This window comes from Salmo salar, chromosome ssa17, assembly GCF_905237065.1.
Source record: "Salmo salar chromosome ssa17, Ssal_v3.1, whole genome shotgun sequence".
NCBI classification, from domain to species: domain Eukaryota; kingdom Metazoa; phylum Chordata; class Actinopteri; order Salmoniformes; family Salmonidae; genus Salmo; species Salmo salar.
The window spans coordinates 57,733,085-57,749,550 of record NC_059458.1 but is presented as its reverse complement, the minus strand read 5'-3'; the positions used below and the strand labels follow the sequence as shown (position 1 = coordinate 57,749,550).

Below are 16,466 nucleotides of genomic sequence, written 5' to 3'. Positions count from 1 at the left end.
TCACGAGCATACCAACAAACAATCTGAGGGGAAACAGAGGGTTAAATACACAACATGTATTAAATGGGATTGGAACCAGGTGTGTAGGAAGACAAGACAAAACCAATGGAAAATCAAAAATGGATCAATGATGGCTAGAAGACTGGTGACGTCGACCGCCGAGCACCGCCCAAACAAGGAGAGGCATCGACTTCGGCAGAAGTCGTGACAATAGGGTTTTTATGGGAATCAATTGTTTGGTTCCGACAAGGATAGTAAAACAAAAATATGTGTTTATGGCTGTTGTGGTGACCGTATTACCGCCACACCGGTGGTCATGAGTCATGAAGGCAGTCAAATTCCATGTGACCGTTTAGTCACAGTAATTAGGTTTCTCCAAGCTCTGATGCTGCGGATGGTCATTAGTAGCCTACCAAACTTGCTAACTGCCTGGTACTCAGCACTCTATTGTCCCTCTAATTACTCTGACATCAATGCAAATGTAATCGAAAATATAATCAAACACTTCATGAGAGCCCATGAGCTCATGTTGCGCAACATTTCTATAGGGTATGCAACTGCGCGAGAAAACGGAGTGATGGCCTCTACTAAAAAAAGGAGGATCCCATCAGCTTTCTACAGGCTAGGCCTACTATATTTATTTCTCAACTTTCCTAATATTAAGCACATTGCTTCTATTTACAATTGGAGTATAGCCTACCTGGCTGGAATGAAAATAAACTACGGGGAAAAGCGTCCTCCATTCGATATTTAAGTGCATAGAATATAATAGAAAATAATATTATTTAGTAGATGTAAAGACAAGAGTAAATCAGGAATAGTCTGATGGGTGACAATATTAGCCTATCACTTGTGAATTATATATTATCTCTTGTGAATGATGCCCAGCATACCTGGGACCTTTGTACTATGGGTTATAGCAGATTGACTGTTCGTTAGTGCTTTTGCTGTTTGTTAGGCCTACTCATATTGTTGGATGACGAAAAGTAAATGTGGACAGTTCTTCCGTTTGTAGAACAAATAAAGTTACATTAATTAATAACTCTAAATTAAGTGTATAGCAATACCTATTTCTTTGTTAAACGCTCAACACAGAATAGCCGTTTGTGCGCACTCCCTCAAATCGTTTGGAGAAAATATCCTTTCTATTTTATTCAGCTTTGTTCAATTGTATTCTTCATACTATAAAATAATGCCACGGAATTCTAAGCAAATCTTGTCTGCTAAAATAACTAGTGTAGCCGACAACCATTTGGCATAGCCAGATCAGCACCTAACATAAGGACAACTCAGAGTATGCTATTCTGTTCTTCTGAAATAGACTACATTTTCTTCATATCCCGAGTGGCACAGCTTCTAAAGACCCTGGTTCGATTCCAGGCTGTATCACAAACGGACGTGATTGGGAGTTCCATAGGGCAGTGCACAATTGGCCCAGTGTCGTCCGGGTTTGGCCGGGGTAGGCCATCACTGTAAAATAAGAATTTGTTTTTAACTGACTTGCCTAATTAAATAAAGGTTAAATAAATATGAATAAATCAAAAATATGATGCTTCTTTAGACCTGTCTAAAATAAATAATTGATTTATTATGAAGGTGTAGGCTATATTACATGGATTTATTCGACTTTTTAAAAAGTAGATGTTCCAAATGTCTACGTTAGTGGCTGATGGAAGCCAGGAGATGCTAAATGTGTTTATGTTAATTAACGGTCAATTACCGTGAGACCGACAGTTATTTGCTTGGCAATCACCAGCTGACAACATTTTGTGACCGCCACAGCCATGTGTGTGTGTGTGTGTGTGTGTGTGTGTGTGTACGTGTGTGTACGTGTGTGTGTGTGTACGTGTGTATGTACGTGTGTGTGTGCGTACGTGTGTGTGTGTGCGTACGTGTGTGTGTGCGTACGTGTGTGTGTGTGTTCGACTCAGTGATGGATGCGTGTCTAATGTGGACCCTGCTGTCTGGCAGTGTGTGCATGTGCGTGTGTGTCTGCCTTTGCAGTAAAAGATAGATGGGGCGCCTGGCAGCTCCAGTCTGTTGGTTGACATGTTTATAAATAGACAGATGAATGAAAGTCTCTCAGGTTCTTTATGTGTTTTCTCCTTTATTTTCTCTGCCAATCAGTCACTCACCTCCCAGGGTTGTTTTCATTCAATATCGAATTGGTAGAAAAGGCCGGTTCTCCTGACTGTGGAGGGAGACGCTATGGCTCCATGCTGTTGAAAAGACCAGTTTATATGATACATCAGTCACTGCCTGCTTGACTCAGTGATATGGTGCGGTGGTTGTATTTTGATTAGACTTTCTGACAAGTTCATGCACAGTATGAATGTATGAATGTTAGTCTCTCCTCCATCACTTCGTCTAAGTTAAAACTTGATACTGTCTCTCGCTCTCTTTCTCTCTCTCTCTCTCTCTCTCTCTCTCCCCCTCTGGATGAATGGGTTGGTGTATTTATTCATTTGGTTTGTTTGTTTGTTCGTTCATTCATTCATCCGTCCATCCCTTGAGCCTAAGCATGTGGTCTCAGGTGATCCCATAACAGATGGAAGCCTACTATTTCCTCTGTTGTCTGTTCCCTTCCATTCTGTTCGCCGTTGTTCCCGCGGTAACGTGTAAACCCCATCAGGTGACAGCCTCTTACTGAGAGCGGTGACCAAATGCCATTCATTATGTATACAACCCTGTCAAATCCTCCCTGCCCGTCTCGTTATTGTCACACAGGTCTAGATCAGTCACTCGTCGTGAACCCACTCTCATCCTGTCACACACTTAGACACACACCCACATACGTGACGCGCAAGCGTGGACGCTCGCACACACACACACACACACACACACAATACACTAGCATGCTTGTCACACACACACACACACACACAATCTCCCACAGAAACACACACACACAGGTACATGTTATGTACTGGGTAATGCTAAACACCCTGGTGTTGGAATGGAAGTGTGGAGGGGGAGAGGGGTTGCATGTTCTCCTAATAGCCCTGAGAGGGAGAGAGAGAAATGTTTCAGTCAGTGATGAATGTACCACATGGACTCCGTTTATGAAAGTTATACATGCCGTGTCAACACCAGGAGCATTAATGTGCTCCTGTGCGGGGTTTACACACACACACCTGTCACGGGTGCTTAGATAACTCTCTGCTATGTTCTGAGCCTAGTGGGTTGCTCAGTGTGATGATGGGTAATATGGTGATTAGCTGTATAGAAATGTGGATATCCAGAATGGGTGTGTGTGTGTGTGTGTGTGTGTGTGTGTGTGTGTGTGTGTGTGTGTGTGTGTGTGTGTGTGTGTGTGTGCATACTGTAGTTGTTCTAATGCTTACAGTATATGACCAGAGAGGGTCAGTATGGCCCAATGTTGTCATAATCATAGTTCTGTAAGCATCATTCTGAGTTCTCTGCTGTCTACAACCCCCATGAAGAGAAACCAATCAACCAAAACAAAACCACTTTGGGGCATGCAGCACCAACAGAGAATTATGGAGGCAGCAAGTAATGATTATTATCATTATAATATTATGGCTCTTTGAGCATAGGCCTAAACCATACAGAGCCATTACACGACATATACTTCCCAAATGACACCCTATTACCATAGTGCAATGCTATTTCCTTGTCAAAGTTAGTGCACTATATAAGGAATCATGTTCCTTTTGGGACTAATATGTTTTGTAGTGGCCCTCTACCACCGTCTCTCTGCTATGCTAATCCAATGACAAGCACTACAGTCCCCCTACTGAGAAAAACACGAGATACACTGAATGACTCACTTCTCTTTCTAACACACACAGAGATGCACACATGTTATACACACACACACACACACACCACCAATGTTGATTAGCTATTTGTTAGAAATCCTCTTTTCTTTTTCCCTTCAGCATCTGTGTTCCTTTCCTGGCTAGCCTCCCAGTTCCCTCTCTTTGTGGAGGTGTCTGATAGGTGCTGTCCATGGTGCTGACACTGGGCTGTTCACAATGCTGTCCGTTGTGCTGAAACAGTATAGATTACTACAGCAGAAGCAGCCAACCGTGCCGGTGCGTAACACAATGTACTACACAGTACACACCTGCTAACATCCACACAGTGCTATGGCACCAGCACCACATATTCAATAGAATGTGATACACCCAGACATTCTCAATGTGACACAGCCCAGATTGCATTTGCACAGATTGTAATGGGATAATACGTGGTGATTCACGGTTTACGTTGTCTGCTACATAGGTAATGTCTCTGTGTTACGACTCCTTCTGGCTTCCCAAACACAATGACTAGGCCTAATATCATCTCTGTATAATATGGAGACCCAGCACTGTTACTACGTAGAGACACTGCAGTACAAGAGAGCACGTCTGATAGAGCAGCAAATGAAGGGGGGTGGACATGTTCATTTTAGCACCTCCTCAGCAGGGTGTGTGTGTGTGTGTGTGTGTGTGTGTGTGTGTGTGTGTGTGTGTGTGTGTGTGTGTGTGTGTGTGTGTGTGTGTGTGTGTGTGTGTGTGGGTGGAGATCTGGACTGATTATTTGATCTTTCTAACTGAGCGGATAGTAACAGGCATTGTGCTGTCACTGTGAACTAAGACTGACGTTCTACTCACCGGCTTCGATTCTGGTGCTTCTTTGCCAGGTAATTGTGTGGTGGATGCAGAGAGTTTTAATGCATGGACTGATACGGCAGTCATTTCCAGCCCTGTCTTTGGTTCAGAGAGAAAGGTTATGTTGACTTTAAGATCGGCAAGGACTCCGAGTTTCCTTTCTGAACACATCAAGAGGAGATCTCCATGTTTGACCAAACACGTGAACACTCACGCACACACGCACACTGTATTGACCGGCCAGGTCTCCAGAGATGTGTGTAAGTGTGTGTGTCCTCTGTCAGCACAAACAGGAGAGTAGGGGCAGTGACAAGGGTAGTGACACTGACAGATACTGGTCAGCACTTTACCCTATACCGCATAGCCAAGGGACCCGCCATGTCTCCTTGTCTGCCCATGTGTTGTGTGTCTGTCTGTCTCTTCATTCTGCTGCTTTTCTATTTACTTGCCAACATAGTTCGCCTACCTGTGTTTTACTCGGTGTTGGGGAGTAGTTCCACTACATGTAATTCAACTAGTAATTTAACTACATTTTGCAGTAGCTTGGTTGCCCAATAAAGCCTACTTATTTTTAAAAGAACCCCTATTTCTTTTCTCTCCCTGACCACTGGGTTAAGCCGACGAAGTCTCTCTGGCTGTCACAGATCTCACTACACTATTAACATCTGACTCCAGGGTGAGTTGTTCTTGCAGTCATTTTCTTAATTTTTCTTTCTCCTTTGTATTAAGTAAGGCCACCCCCACTTACGTAAAGAAAAACAAGAGAAAGACTGAGAAAGACTGAGAGGGAGAAAAAGAGAGAGAGAGAGACTGAGTGCCAGTGTATCTATGTGTAATTATTTAAATGCAACGGTCACTTTTCTGGGCCTGAACTCTTTCTGACTGTCCATACTTTGAATATGGCTCTCATCGTTAGGGCTATCATCGTTAGGGGTATCATCGTTAGGGCTCTCATCGTTAGGGGTATCATCGTTAGGGGTATCATCGTTAGGGGTATCATCGTTAGGGGTATCATCGTTAGGGGTATCATCGTTAGGGGTATCATCGTTAGGGGTATCATCGTTAGGGGTATCATCGTTAGGGCTATCATCGTTAGGGGTATCATCGTTAGGGCTATCATCGTTAGGGGTATCATCGTTAGGGCTATCATCGTTAGGGCTATCATCGTTAAGGCCATTTCATCTCTCTCTCCAGCTCTCTCAATACAGCTTCATCATCAAACACTCCAACACCACTCCTATTAACTGGCTATAGACTCTTAACTGTACGACAATCAGTGGGGGAAAAATGGGGCTGAAAACGTGTGAGTCAGCCAAAGGTCAGACATAATAGAATAACAGCTATAGAAGCATCAAACAGAGTGCAGCTGTATGAAACAGTGGAAGGATTAGATTTGTCTTTCACACAATATAGAGAAAAATCACCCTCTCACTGTGTCATGGAGGAGAGGAGAGGGGAAGAGATGATTGGGGAGATGAGAGGAGACGAAGAGAGAGGTTGGGGAGAGGATAGGATGAGAGTTGTGGGTAGTGTTGTGGAGGCGTTGATGTGGTAGGTGTTAGACTTAAGCTCTAGGAATAGTCTATGCAGGAAGTGTGTTTGTCTTTGTCTCTCCTTGACTTCAGCTTACGACTGTTCCCTCTCTTTCTCTCTCTCTCTCACTCCATCCTTGTAGAGACAGGGAGCTAACTTTGGAGTCTGTGTCTAGTCTTATTTCAGAGAGCTCTCAGAGGCATTATTGGGCATATTTTGATGACCTGTCTCCTCTCCTGATTGGTGGGTAATGGGGGGTGCGGTTGTCAAGGTGACAGGCAAACTTAGTGTCATTGAGCGATCTCCCTCGTCACCGCCCTAAAACCTTGAGCTGCACCCTCTACCCACCACTCAGGAAAATGGAAGGAGATTACTCTTGACCTTGTGTGTGTGTGTGTGTGTGTGTGTGTGTGTGTGTGTGTGTGTGTGTGTGTGTGTGTGTGCTCGCTCATTAGTCCACCTCTTCTAATTTCACACACTTTACCTCTATCTTCTCTGAGTCATACGCAATGTGACAGAGCCCTTCACTAGAGTGCGTGTGGTCACCTTTGTGTTTTCCTTTGTGTTTACCTCATTAAAGCACCACCACGCGCACAGCCAGTCCAGTCCCATTCACCTCCCCCTTGTCGTCCATTTCTCCTTTCCTCTAATCCTCTCTCCTCTGTCCTCTCAGTCAGTAAACAGCTTTTGTTGGTTGAAAACGGAAAAGGGCTAGAGCCTGTCCTCTCTGGCGCGGCGAGCAGAGCAGCGCTGATCCGTCGCCGCTGTGTTAGCGTGGCCGTCTGTCCGCCCATCCGCCTGTCTACTTGTCACTGCGCTGTTGTTAAAACTGCCAGGGTCGCAGGGTTAATTGGCACACTGTCATATTGAATTGCGGCGGGCAGAAAGAGACAGAGAGCGGAGAGAGACAGGGAACAGAGAGAGACAGGGAACAGAGAGAGACAGGGAACGGAGAGAGACAGACAGGGAACGGAGAGAGACAGACAGGGAACAGAGAGAGACAGAGAACGGAGAGAGAGAGACAGGGAACAGAGAGAGACAGGGAACAGAGAGCGACAGGGAACAGAGAGCGACAGGGAACAGAGAGAGACAGGTTAACAGAGAGAGACAGGTTAACAGAGAGAGACAGGGAACAGAGAGAGACAGGGAACAGAGAGAGACAGAGAGCAGCGAGAGACAGACAACAGAGAAAGACAGACAACAGAGAGAGACAGACAACAGAGAGAGACAGACAACAGAGAGAGACAGACAACAGAGAGAGACAGGGAACAGAGAGAGACAGGGAACAGAGAGAGACAGGGAACAGAATGAGACAGGGAACAGAGAGAGACAGGGAACAGAGAGAGACAGGGAACAGAGAGAGACAGGGAACAGAGAGAGACAGGGAACAGAATGAGACAGGGAACAGAGAGAGACAGGGAACAGAATGAGACAGGGAACAGAGAGAGACAGGGAACAGAGAGAGACAGACAACAGAGAGAGACAGGGAACAGAGAGAGACAGGGAACAGAGAGAGACAGGGAACAGAATGAGACAGGGAACAGAGAGAGACAGGGAACAGAGAGAGACAGGGAACAGAGAGAGACAGGGAACAGAGAGAGACAGGGAACAGAATGAGACAGGGAACAGAGAGAGACAGGGAACAGAATGAGACAGGGAACAGAGAGAGACAGGGAACAGAGAGAGACAGAGAGCAGAGAGAGACAGGGAACAGAGAGAGACAGGGAACAGAATGAGACAGGGAACAGAGAGAGACAGGGAACAGAGAGAGACAGAGAGCAGAGAGAGACAGACAACAGAGAGAGACAGACAACAGAGAGAGAGAGGGAACAGAGAGAGACAGGGAGCAGAGAGCAGAGAGAGACAGGGAACAGAGAGACACAGAGAGCAGAGAGAGACAGAGAGCAGAGAGAGACAGAGAGCAGAGAGAGACAGGGAACAGAGAGAGACAGGGAACAGAGAGAGACAGGGAACAGAATGAGACAGGGAACAGAGAGAGACAGGGAACAGAATGAGACAGGGAACAGAGAGAGACAGGGAACAGAGAGAGACAGAGAGCAGAGAGAGACAGAGAGCAGAGAGAGACAGACAACAGAGAGAGGGGAGAGATTAGTACCAACACACACACACACAGCACTGTAATATCGAACCTATCTGATTCATCCATTGAGCTTAGAGCAGAGAAGCAGAGAAGCGGGGACTCATTTTAACAGGTAATCAAGCATTAGTCATTCATTATGAACAAACCTATGTTATCACAGAGTGGGCAGCTGATACACATTCAGTAAGAATACAAATCTAATTAGCCCAAATTAGACCACCTTAGGCAGGGGCCTTTGTCTGGCTCCGATAATGACCATGCCCTCGATACTTCTTGTAGTGTTCTGGAGTGGTGGCGGTCTTCATGAAGAACATGTTGTGGAGTGTTCTGGAGTGGTGGAGGTCTTCATGAAGAACATGTTGTGGAGTGTTCTGGAGTGGTGGAGGTCTTCATGAAGAACATGTTGTGGAGTGTTCTGGAGTGGTGGCGGTCTTCATGAAGAACATGTTGTGGAGTGTTCTGGAGTGGTAATGGTCTCTCTAAAGAATACATTGTGTGGTAAGGATAGGACAAATCCTAGTGGTCCTTATAAAGGCATGGCAAGCTGCCAGAGAACGGGAGGGATGCTGCCTTAGTACAGACACAGGAGGAAGAGAGATGGAGGAGGGGTGAGAGAAGGAGGAGCGAGGGGAAGGACACTGCTACTGCGGTCTGTTCTGGTTGTCCAAGGCAACTGTGGCACCTTGATAGGGGGAACATTGGGGTGGAGGGTTACAGACACAGACATTACCCAGACTGTCGGCTCTCTCCTTCTGTATTTATGCCTCTATCTTCTGTCCTCCAGTCTCTCTCTTTCTATCTCCCTCCCTCTCAAAAGATATATATATATACACTACCATTCAAACATTTGGGGGCACTTAGAAATGTCCTTGTTTTTGAAAGAAAAGCAATTTTTTTTGTCCATTTAAAATAACATCAAATTGATCAGAAATACAGTGTAGACATTGTTAATATTGTAAATCAAATCAAATAAAAGGAATAGACCTTACAGTGAAACGCTTACTTACCAGCCCCTAACCAACAATACAGTTTAAAAAAAATACAGATAAGAATATGAAATAAAAGTAGCAAGTAATTATAGAGCAGCGGTAAAATAATAAGAGCGAGAATATATACAAGAGGGTACCGGTACAGAGTCAATCTGTGGGGGCACTGGTTAGTTGAGGTAATACAGTTGAAGTCGGAAGTTTACATACACCTTAGCCAAATACATTTAAACTCAGTTTTTCACAATTCCTGACATTTAATCCTAGTAAAAAATCCTTGTCTTAGGTCAGTTAGGATCAACACGTTATTTTAAGAATGTGAAACATCAGAATAATAGTAGAGAGAATGATTTATTTCAGCTTTTATTTCTTTCATCACATTCCCAGTGGGTCAGAAGTTTACATACACTCAATTAGTATTTGGCAGCATTGCTTTTAAATTGTTTAACTTGGGTCAAACGTTTCGGGTAGCCTTCCACAAGCATCCCACAATAAGTTTGGTGAATTTTGGCCCATTCCTCCTGACAGAGCTGGTGTAACTGAGTCAGGTTTGTAGGCCTCCTTGCTCGCACGCGCTTTTTCAATTCTGCCCACAAATTTTCTATGGGATTGAGGTCAGGGCTTTGTGATGGCCACTCCAAAACCTTGACTTTGTTGTCCTTAAGCCATTTTGCCACAACTTTGGAAGTATGCTTGGGGTCACTGTCCATTTGGACTGATGTCTTGAGATGTTGCTTCAATACATCCACATAATTTCCCTTCCTCATGATGACCATCTATTTTGTGAAGTGCACCGGTCCCTCCTGCAACAAAGCACCCCACAACATGATGCTGCCACCCCCGTGCTTCACGTTTGGGATGGTGTTCTTCGGCTTGCAAGCCTCCCCTTTTCCTCCAAACATAACGATGGTCATTATGGCCAAACAGTTCTATTTTTGTTTCATCAGACCAGAGGACATTTCTCCAAAAAGTACGATCTTTGTCCCCATGTGCAGTTGCAAACCGTAGTCTGGCTTTTTTATGGCAGTTTTGGAGCAGTGGCTTCTTCCTTGCTAAGAGGCCTTTCAGGTTATGTCGATATAGGACTCCTTTTACTGTGGATATAGATACTTGTGTACCTGTTTCCTCCAGCGTCTTCACAAGGTCCTTTGCTGTTGTTCTGGGATTGATTTTCACTTTTTCACCAAAGTACGTTCATCTCTAGGAGACAGAATGCGTCTCCTTCCTGAGCTGTATGTGGTCCCATGGTGTTTATACTTGCGTACTATTGTTTGTACAGATGAACATGGTACCTTCAGGCATTTGGAAATTGTTCCCAAGGATGAACCAGACTTGTGGAGGGCTACAATTTTTTTATGAGGTCTTGGCTGATTTATTTAGATGTTCCCATGATGTCAAGCAAAGAGGCACTGAGTTTGAAGTTAGGCCCTGAAATACATCCACAGGTACACCTCCAATTGACTCAAATTATGTCAATTAGCCTATCAGAAGCTTCTAAAGCCATGCCATCATTTTCTGTAATTTTCCAAGCTGTTTAAAGGCACAGTCAACTTAGTGTATGTGAACTTCTGACCCACTTGAATTATGATACAGTGAATTGTAAGTGAAATAATCTGTTTGTAAACAATTGTTGGTAAAATGACTTGTGTCATGCACAAAGTAGATGTCCTAACTATAGTTTGTTGACAAGAAATTCGTGGAGTGGTTGAAAAACGAGTTTTAATGACTCCAACCTAAATGTATTTAAACTTCCGACTTCAACTGTATATACATGAAGGTAGAGTTATTTCAGTGACTACGCATAGACGATAACAACAGAGAGTAGCAGCAGTGTAAAAGAGGGGGAGGGGGAGGGGGGGGGCAATGCAAATAGTCTGGGTAGCCATTTGATTAGGTGTTCAGGAGTCTTATGGCTTGGGGGTAGAGGCTGTTTAGAAGCCACTTGAACCTAGACTTGGAGCTCCGGTACCGCTTGCCGTGCGGTAGCAGAGAGAACAGTCTATGACTAGGGTGGCTGGAGTCTTTGACAATTTTAAGGGCCTTCCTCTGACACCGCGTGGTATAGAGGTCTTGGATGGCAGGAAGCTTGGCCCCAGTGATGTACTTGGCCATTTGCACTGCACTCTGTAGTGGCTTGCGGTCGGGGGCCGAGCAGTTGCCATACCAGGCAGTGAAGCAACCAGTCAGGATGCTCTCGATGGTGTAGCTGTAGAACCTTTTGAGGATCTGAGGACCAATGCCAAATCTTTTCAGTCTCCCAAGGGGGAATAGGTTTTGTCGTGCCCTCTTCACGACTGTCTTGGTGTGCTTGGACCATGTTAGTTTGTTGGTGATGTAGACACCAAGGAACTTGAAGCTCTCAACCTGCTCCACTGCAGCCCCATCGATGAGAATGGGGGCATCCTCGGTCCTCTTTTTCCTGTAGTCCACAATCCCCTCCTTTGTCTTGATCACGTTGAGGGAGAGGTTATTGTCCTGGCACCACACAGCCAGGTCTCTGACCTCCTCCCTATAGGCGGAGAGCGTGATCACACAGTCTTCCGGAACAGCTGGGGCTCTCATGCATGTTTCAGTCTTATTTGCCTTGAAGCGAGCATAGAAGCAGTTTAGCTCGTCTGGTAGGCTCGTGCCACTGGGCAGTTCTCAGCTGTGCTTCCATTTGTAGTCTGTAATGGTTTGCAAGCCCTGCCACATCCGACTAGCATCAGAGCCAGTGTAGTACAATTCGATCTTAGTCCTGTATTGATGCTTTGCCTGTTTGATGGTTCGTCGGAGGATATAGCGGGATTTCTTATAAGCTTCCGGTTTAGAGTCCTGCTCCTTGAAAGCCGCAGCTTTACCCTTTAGCTCAGTGCAAATGTTGCCTGTAATCCATGGCTTCTGGTTGGGGTATGTACGTACGGTCACTGTGGGGATGACGTCATTGATGCACGTATTGATGAAGCCAATGACTGATGTGGTGTACTCCTCAATGCCATTGGAGGAATCCTGAAACCTTTTCCAGTCTGTGCTAGCAAAACAGTCCTATAGCTTAGCATATGCTTCATCTGACCACTTTTTATTTATCTAGTCACTGGTGCTTCCTGCTTTAATTTTTGCTTGTAAGCAGGAATCAGGAGGATAGAATAATGGTCAGATTTGCCAAATGGAGAGCGAGGTAGAGCTTTGTGTGCATCTCTGTGTGTGGAGTAAAGGCATGCTGATAGAAATTTGATCAAATGGATTTTAGTTTCCCTGCATTGAAGTCCCCGGCTACTAGGAGCGCCGCCTCTGGGTGAGCGTTTTCTCCTTTGCTTATGGTGGAATACAGCTCATTCAATGCTGTCTTAGTGCCCGCCTCTGATTGTGGTGGTATGTAAACAGCTATGAAAAATACAGGTGAAAACTCTATAGGTAGAGTTGGGGTGCTGGCCTAGAAGGCACCTAGAAGGCCAGCACCCCAGCGTCGCCTCTTCACTGTTGACGTTGAGACTGGTGTTTTGCGGGTACTATTTAAGAAAGCTGCCAGTTGAGGACTTGTGAGGCGTCTGTTTCTCAAACTAGACACTCTAATGTACTTGTCCTCTCGCTCAGTTGTGCACCGGGGCCTCCCACTACTCTTTCTATTCTGGTTAGAGCCAGTTTGCGCTGTCCTGTGAAGGGAGTAGTACACAGCGTTGTACGAGATCTTCAGTTTCTTGGCAATTTCTCGCATGGAATTGCCTTCATTTCTCAGAACAAGAATAGACTGACGAGTTTCAGAAGAAAGTGCTTTGTTTGTGGCCATTTTGAGCCTGTAATTGAAACCACAAATGCTGATGCTCCAGATACTCAACTAGTCTAAAGAAGGCCAGTTGTATTGCTTCTTTAATCAGAACAAAAGTTTTAAGCTGTGCTAACATAATTGCAAAAGGGTTTTCTAATGATCAATTAGCCTTTTAAAATGATAAACTTGGAACACAGGAGTGATGGTTGCTGATAATGGGCCTCTGTACGCCTATGTAGATATTCCGTTAAAAAAAAGAATCTGCCGTTTCCAGCTACAATAGTCATTTACAACATTAACAATGTCTACACTGTATTTATGATGAATTTTATGTTATTTTAATGGACAAAAAATGTACTTTTCTTTCAAAAACAAGGACATTTCTAAGTGACCGCAACCTTTTGAATGGTAGTGTATATACAGTATATATCTCCGTCACTCTCCCCTCTCTCTCTCTATCTATACCCCTCTCTTTCATCCCTCTTTATCTCGCTCTCCCTCTAGCGTTGGGCCAGTAAACGAAAGGTTGCTGGTTCGAATCCCCGAGCTGGCAAGGTGGAAAAATCTGCCCTTCTGCCCCTTCTTCTTCTCTCTCTCTTCATGGTTAATTACAGTAACTTAATGGGAGAATTTTACTTCTTTGTGTGCGTGCAATTATGGTACAGTCTTTCATGTGCTGGGTAGATGAGCCCTGCAGCTCTTCTTAGGAATTCAATTACAGTCACAAGGAGATACACTTGTACTAGAACTCATATCTAAAACTCATACCCACATACCTAATTACTCATACTCATATCTAAAACTAACTCCTATCCATGCTCATATCTAAAACTCATAACCTTAATTATATCAAAAACTCATACCCGTACACATACTCTAACTCATATTTAAAACTCATGTCTGAAACTCATACCAGACTCATATCTAAAACTCATACTCCCAGACTCATATTTAAAACTCATATTCTAACTCATATTTAAAACTCATATCTAAAACTCATAACAGACTCATATCTAAAACTCATATCATACTCATATTTAAAACTCATACTCTAACAGTTACAGATATGATAAAAAATAAGGGCGCTATAAACCCATATCTAAAACTCATATCTAAAACTCATATCTACAACTCATATCTACAACTCATATCTAAAACTCATATCTAAAACTCAAACTTGTATCTAAAGGGGGAGTAGTCCTACTATATACTCATATTCAAATTCATACCTAAAGGAGGTGGGACTCTAACTCATTCTTAAACTCATTCAAAGTCATGTCTAATGGAGGGCTCTAATCACACTCTGAGCTCATATACTGCTCATACAAACTCATATCCAAGCACCTCGACACTGACCCTCAGGATCGTGCAGTGATGACATCACTCATCAAACAGGAACCTCTGTGTGTGTTGAAGGTCTCCAGGCCCGGCTGTGAGGGTGTGTTGCCATGGTTTCAGGGGTTGCCGTGGTTGTAAATCGGCGGGCTGACTCACTGAGCGGAGGGCAGACAGACAGTGGTGGGATATACTGAAACCCCTGAGACTACTGAAACCCCATTTACATTTACTGAGAGAGAGGGCTTATGGAGACCATGCAGGGGAGTGTGTGTGTGTGTCTGCGTGTGTGTGTCTGCGTGTGTGTGTCTGCGTGTGTGTGTGTGTGTGTGTGTGTGTGTGTGTGTGTGTGTGTGTGTGTGTGTGTGTGTGTGTGTGTGTGTGTGTCTGCGTGTATGCGTGTGTGTGTGTCTGCATGTTAGTTAGTTAGCATGTGTGAGTGCAGGCCAGTGTCTAGAGGCCAAAACCACCAAAATCCCTGACTAAGCACATTCTAACAGCTCTGTGGTGAGAAAGAGTGAGAAAGAGGGAGATGGAGAAAAATATTCTCTCCCTGCTAGTCTACAGATGGTTTAGAGGCTCTCTGTTGGTTTGTGACTGTGCTACTCTGTCATTAGGCTCGCTCTAAAGAACATTCCGGCACTTCCAAAAGAAACACTCCGGTACTTTGTGTTCCCACTCGGGAGTCCCTGCATCTAATGGGAATACAGTGAGTGGAGGTAGGCTGAATGAGAGGATGAAAAGGAAAGGAGGGAACGTGGAGATGTCCAATAATGAATGAGACATGTTTTTAAAGAGGGGGAAAGAAAGAGGGAGGAGGGGAAAGGGAAGATGATATAGAAAAATAGAAACTAGGCCAAGAGACCATTCACCAGATAGGTTTGTGCCTGGCATTTTTCTGTGTCATTTTGGACCTTGAAATGAAGTGGGTTCTTCCTTTTCAGAAGTTTTCCTCTTTGAAATTTCCTAAAAGTATTTCCCACGGGGCAATGCATTATAGCCCAGCACTACAGCAAACATAAGATAAGTAATAAATAAGCCATAATCATAACATTTCATATCTACAGTATCTTCCATCATGTATAATGTGCAGGCCAGGGGTGGGTGCTCTATAGCTCTCTAGTGCCATCAAGTGGTTGTATAGTGTACTGTATCTGGGTTTACCAATTCTAATCTATGCATGGTAAAGATTACCATGACCAGGCAATGGCCTACTAGGAAATGGTTGACTGTTCTCTAAAATGACACACTCAATGTTGAGTAAGTGTGTTGGTTTTCTGATTGGAGATGGGTCCTGTATGCTCAGTGTTGCTGCCCCCGTAGACAGTCCCTTCTTTTCTATTCATTTAATAACTATTGTCCAGCTCCAGTCATCACTTTGGATGTGCATAAAACCCCCACCCTTATGCCCTAACCTCTCTCTCTCTCTCTCTCTCTCTCTCTGTCTCTCTGTCTCTCTCTCTCTGTGTGTACAGATATGGAGACATGGTTCCTAAAACCATTGTAGGGAAGATCGTTGGTTCTGTCTGTTCCCTGAGCGGTGTGTTGGTCATCGCTCTGCCCGTGCCCGTCATCGTGTCCAACTTCAGCCGCATTTACCACCAGAGCCAGCGGGCAGACAAGAGACGCGCCCAAAAGGTAACCAACAATGTCCCACCCTCACGCCTGCCGTGACACCATAGGTCCTGGGCCATAAAGGTCATGAACTCTGACTTGGAAGGGTCCAACAGAGCTGTATGTGGTGGCGGCGTGATCCTAGGGGGAAAAAAATCACTCTCGCTGTAAGCGATGTCTGTGTGGGTCTAAGAAGGGAATGGAATTCGCAAACATGCTGCTATTCACGCATACATACTGTACACACTCCAGCAGAGATGGAAACAGCAGAGAGTGGGTTGTTGGGGTACACACACAGAGTGTAGTGGAGTTTACATGGAAGATAACCAGGCTTTTGTGTTTGTGTGTGTGTGTACAAACTCAGTGTGTATGTGGGATAGTGTATGGTCATGTGTGTGTGTCTGTGTGTCTGTGTGCTTCCTCTGGTATGTTAACCGTAATGGGCCATACGGGACCACCCCGACTTCCACATCAATAATTAGAGCAACACAGAGACGTCTCTATGTGTGAAGGAGTGGGCTACACACATCATA

At 44.6% G+C, this 16,466-nt stretch overlaps 1 protein-coding gene across 1 annotated transcript in view; it reads left to right on the top strand.

Annotated features, from left to right (window-relative positions):
- Nucleotides 1-16,466, top strand: part of LOC106576204 (potassium voltage-gated channel subfamily D member 2) — a 164,322-nt gene that overhangs the window by 140,056 nt on the left and 7,800 nt on the right. Inside the window, exon 3 of the mRNA XM_045699791.1 lies at nt 15,795-15,957. Within this exon, the coding sequence (XP_045555747.1) occupies nt 15,795-15,957 (163 nt within the window). The remainder of the gene's footprint in view (nt 1-15,794; nt 15,958-16,466) is intronic.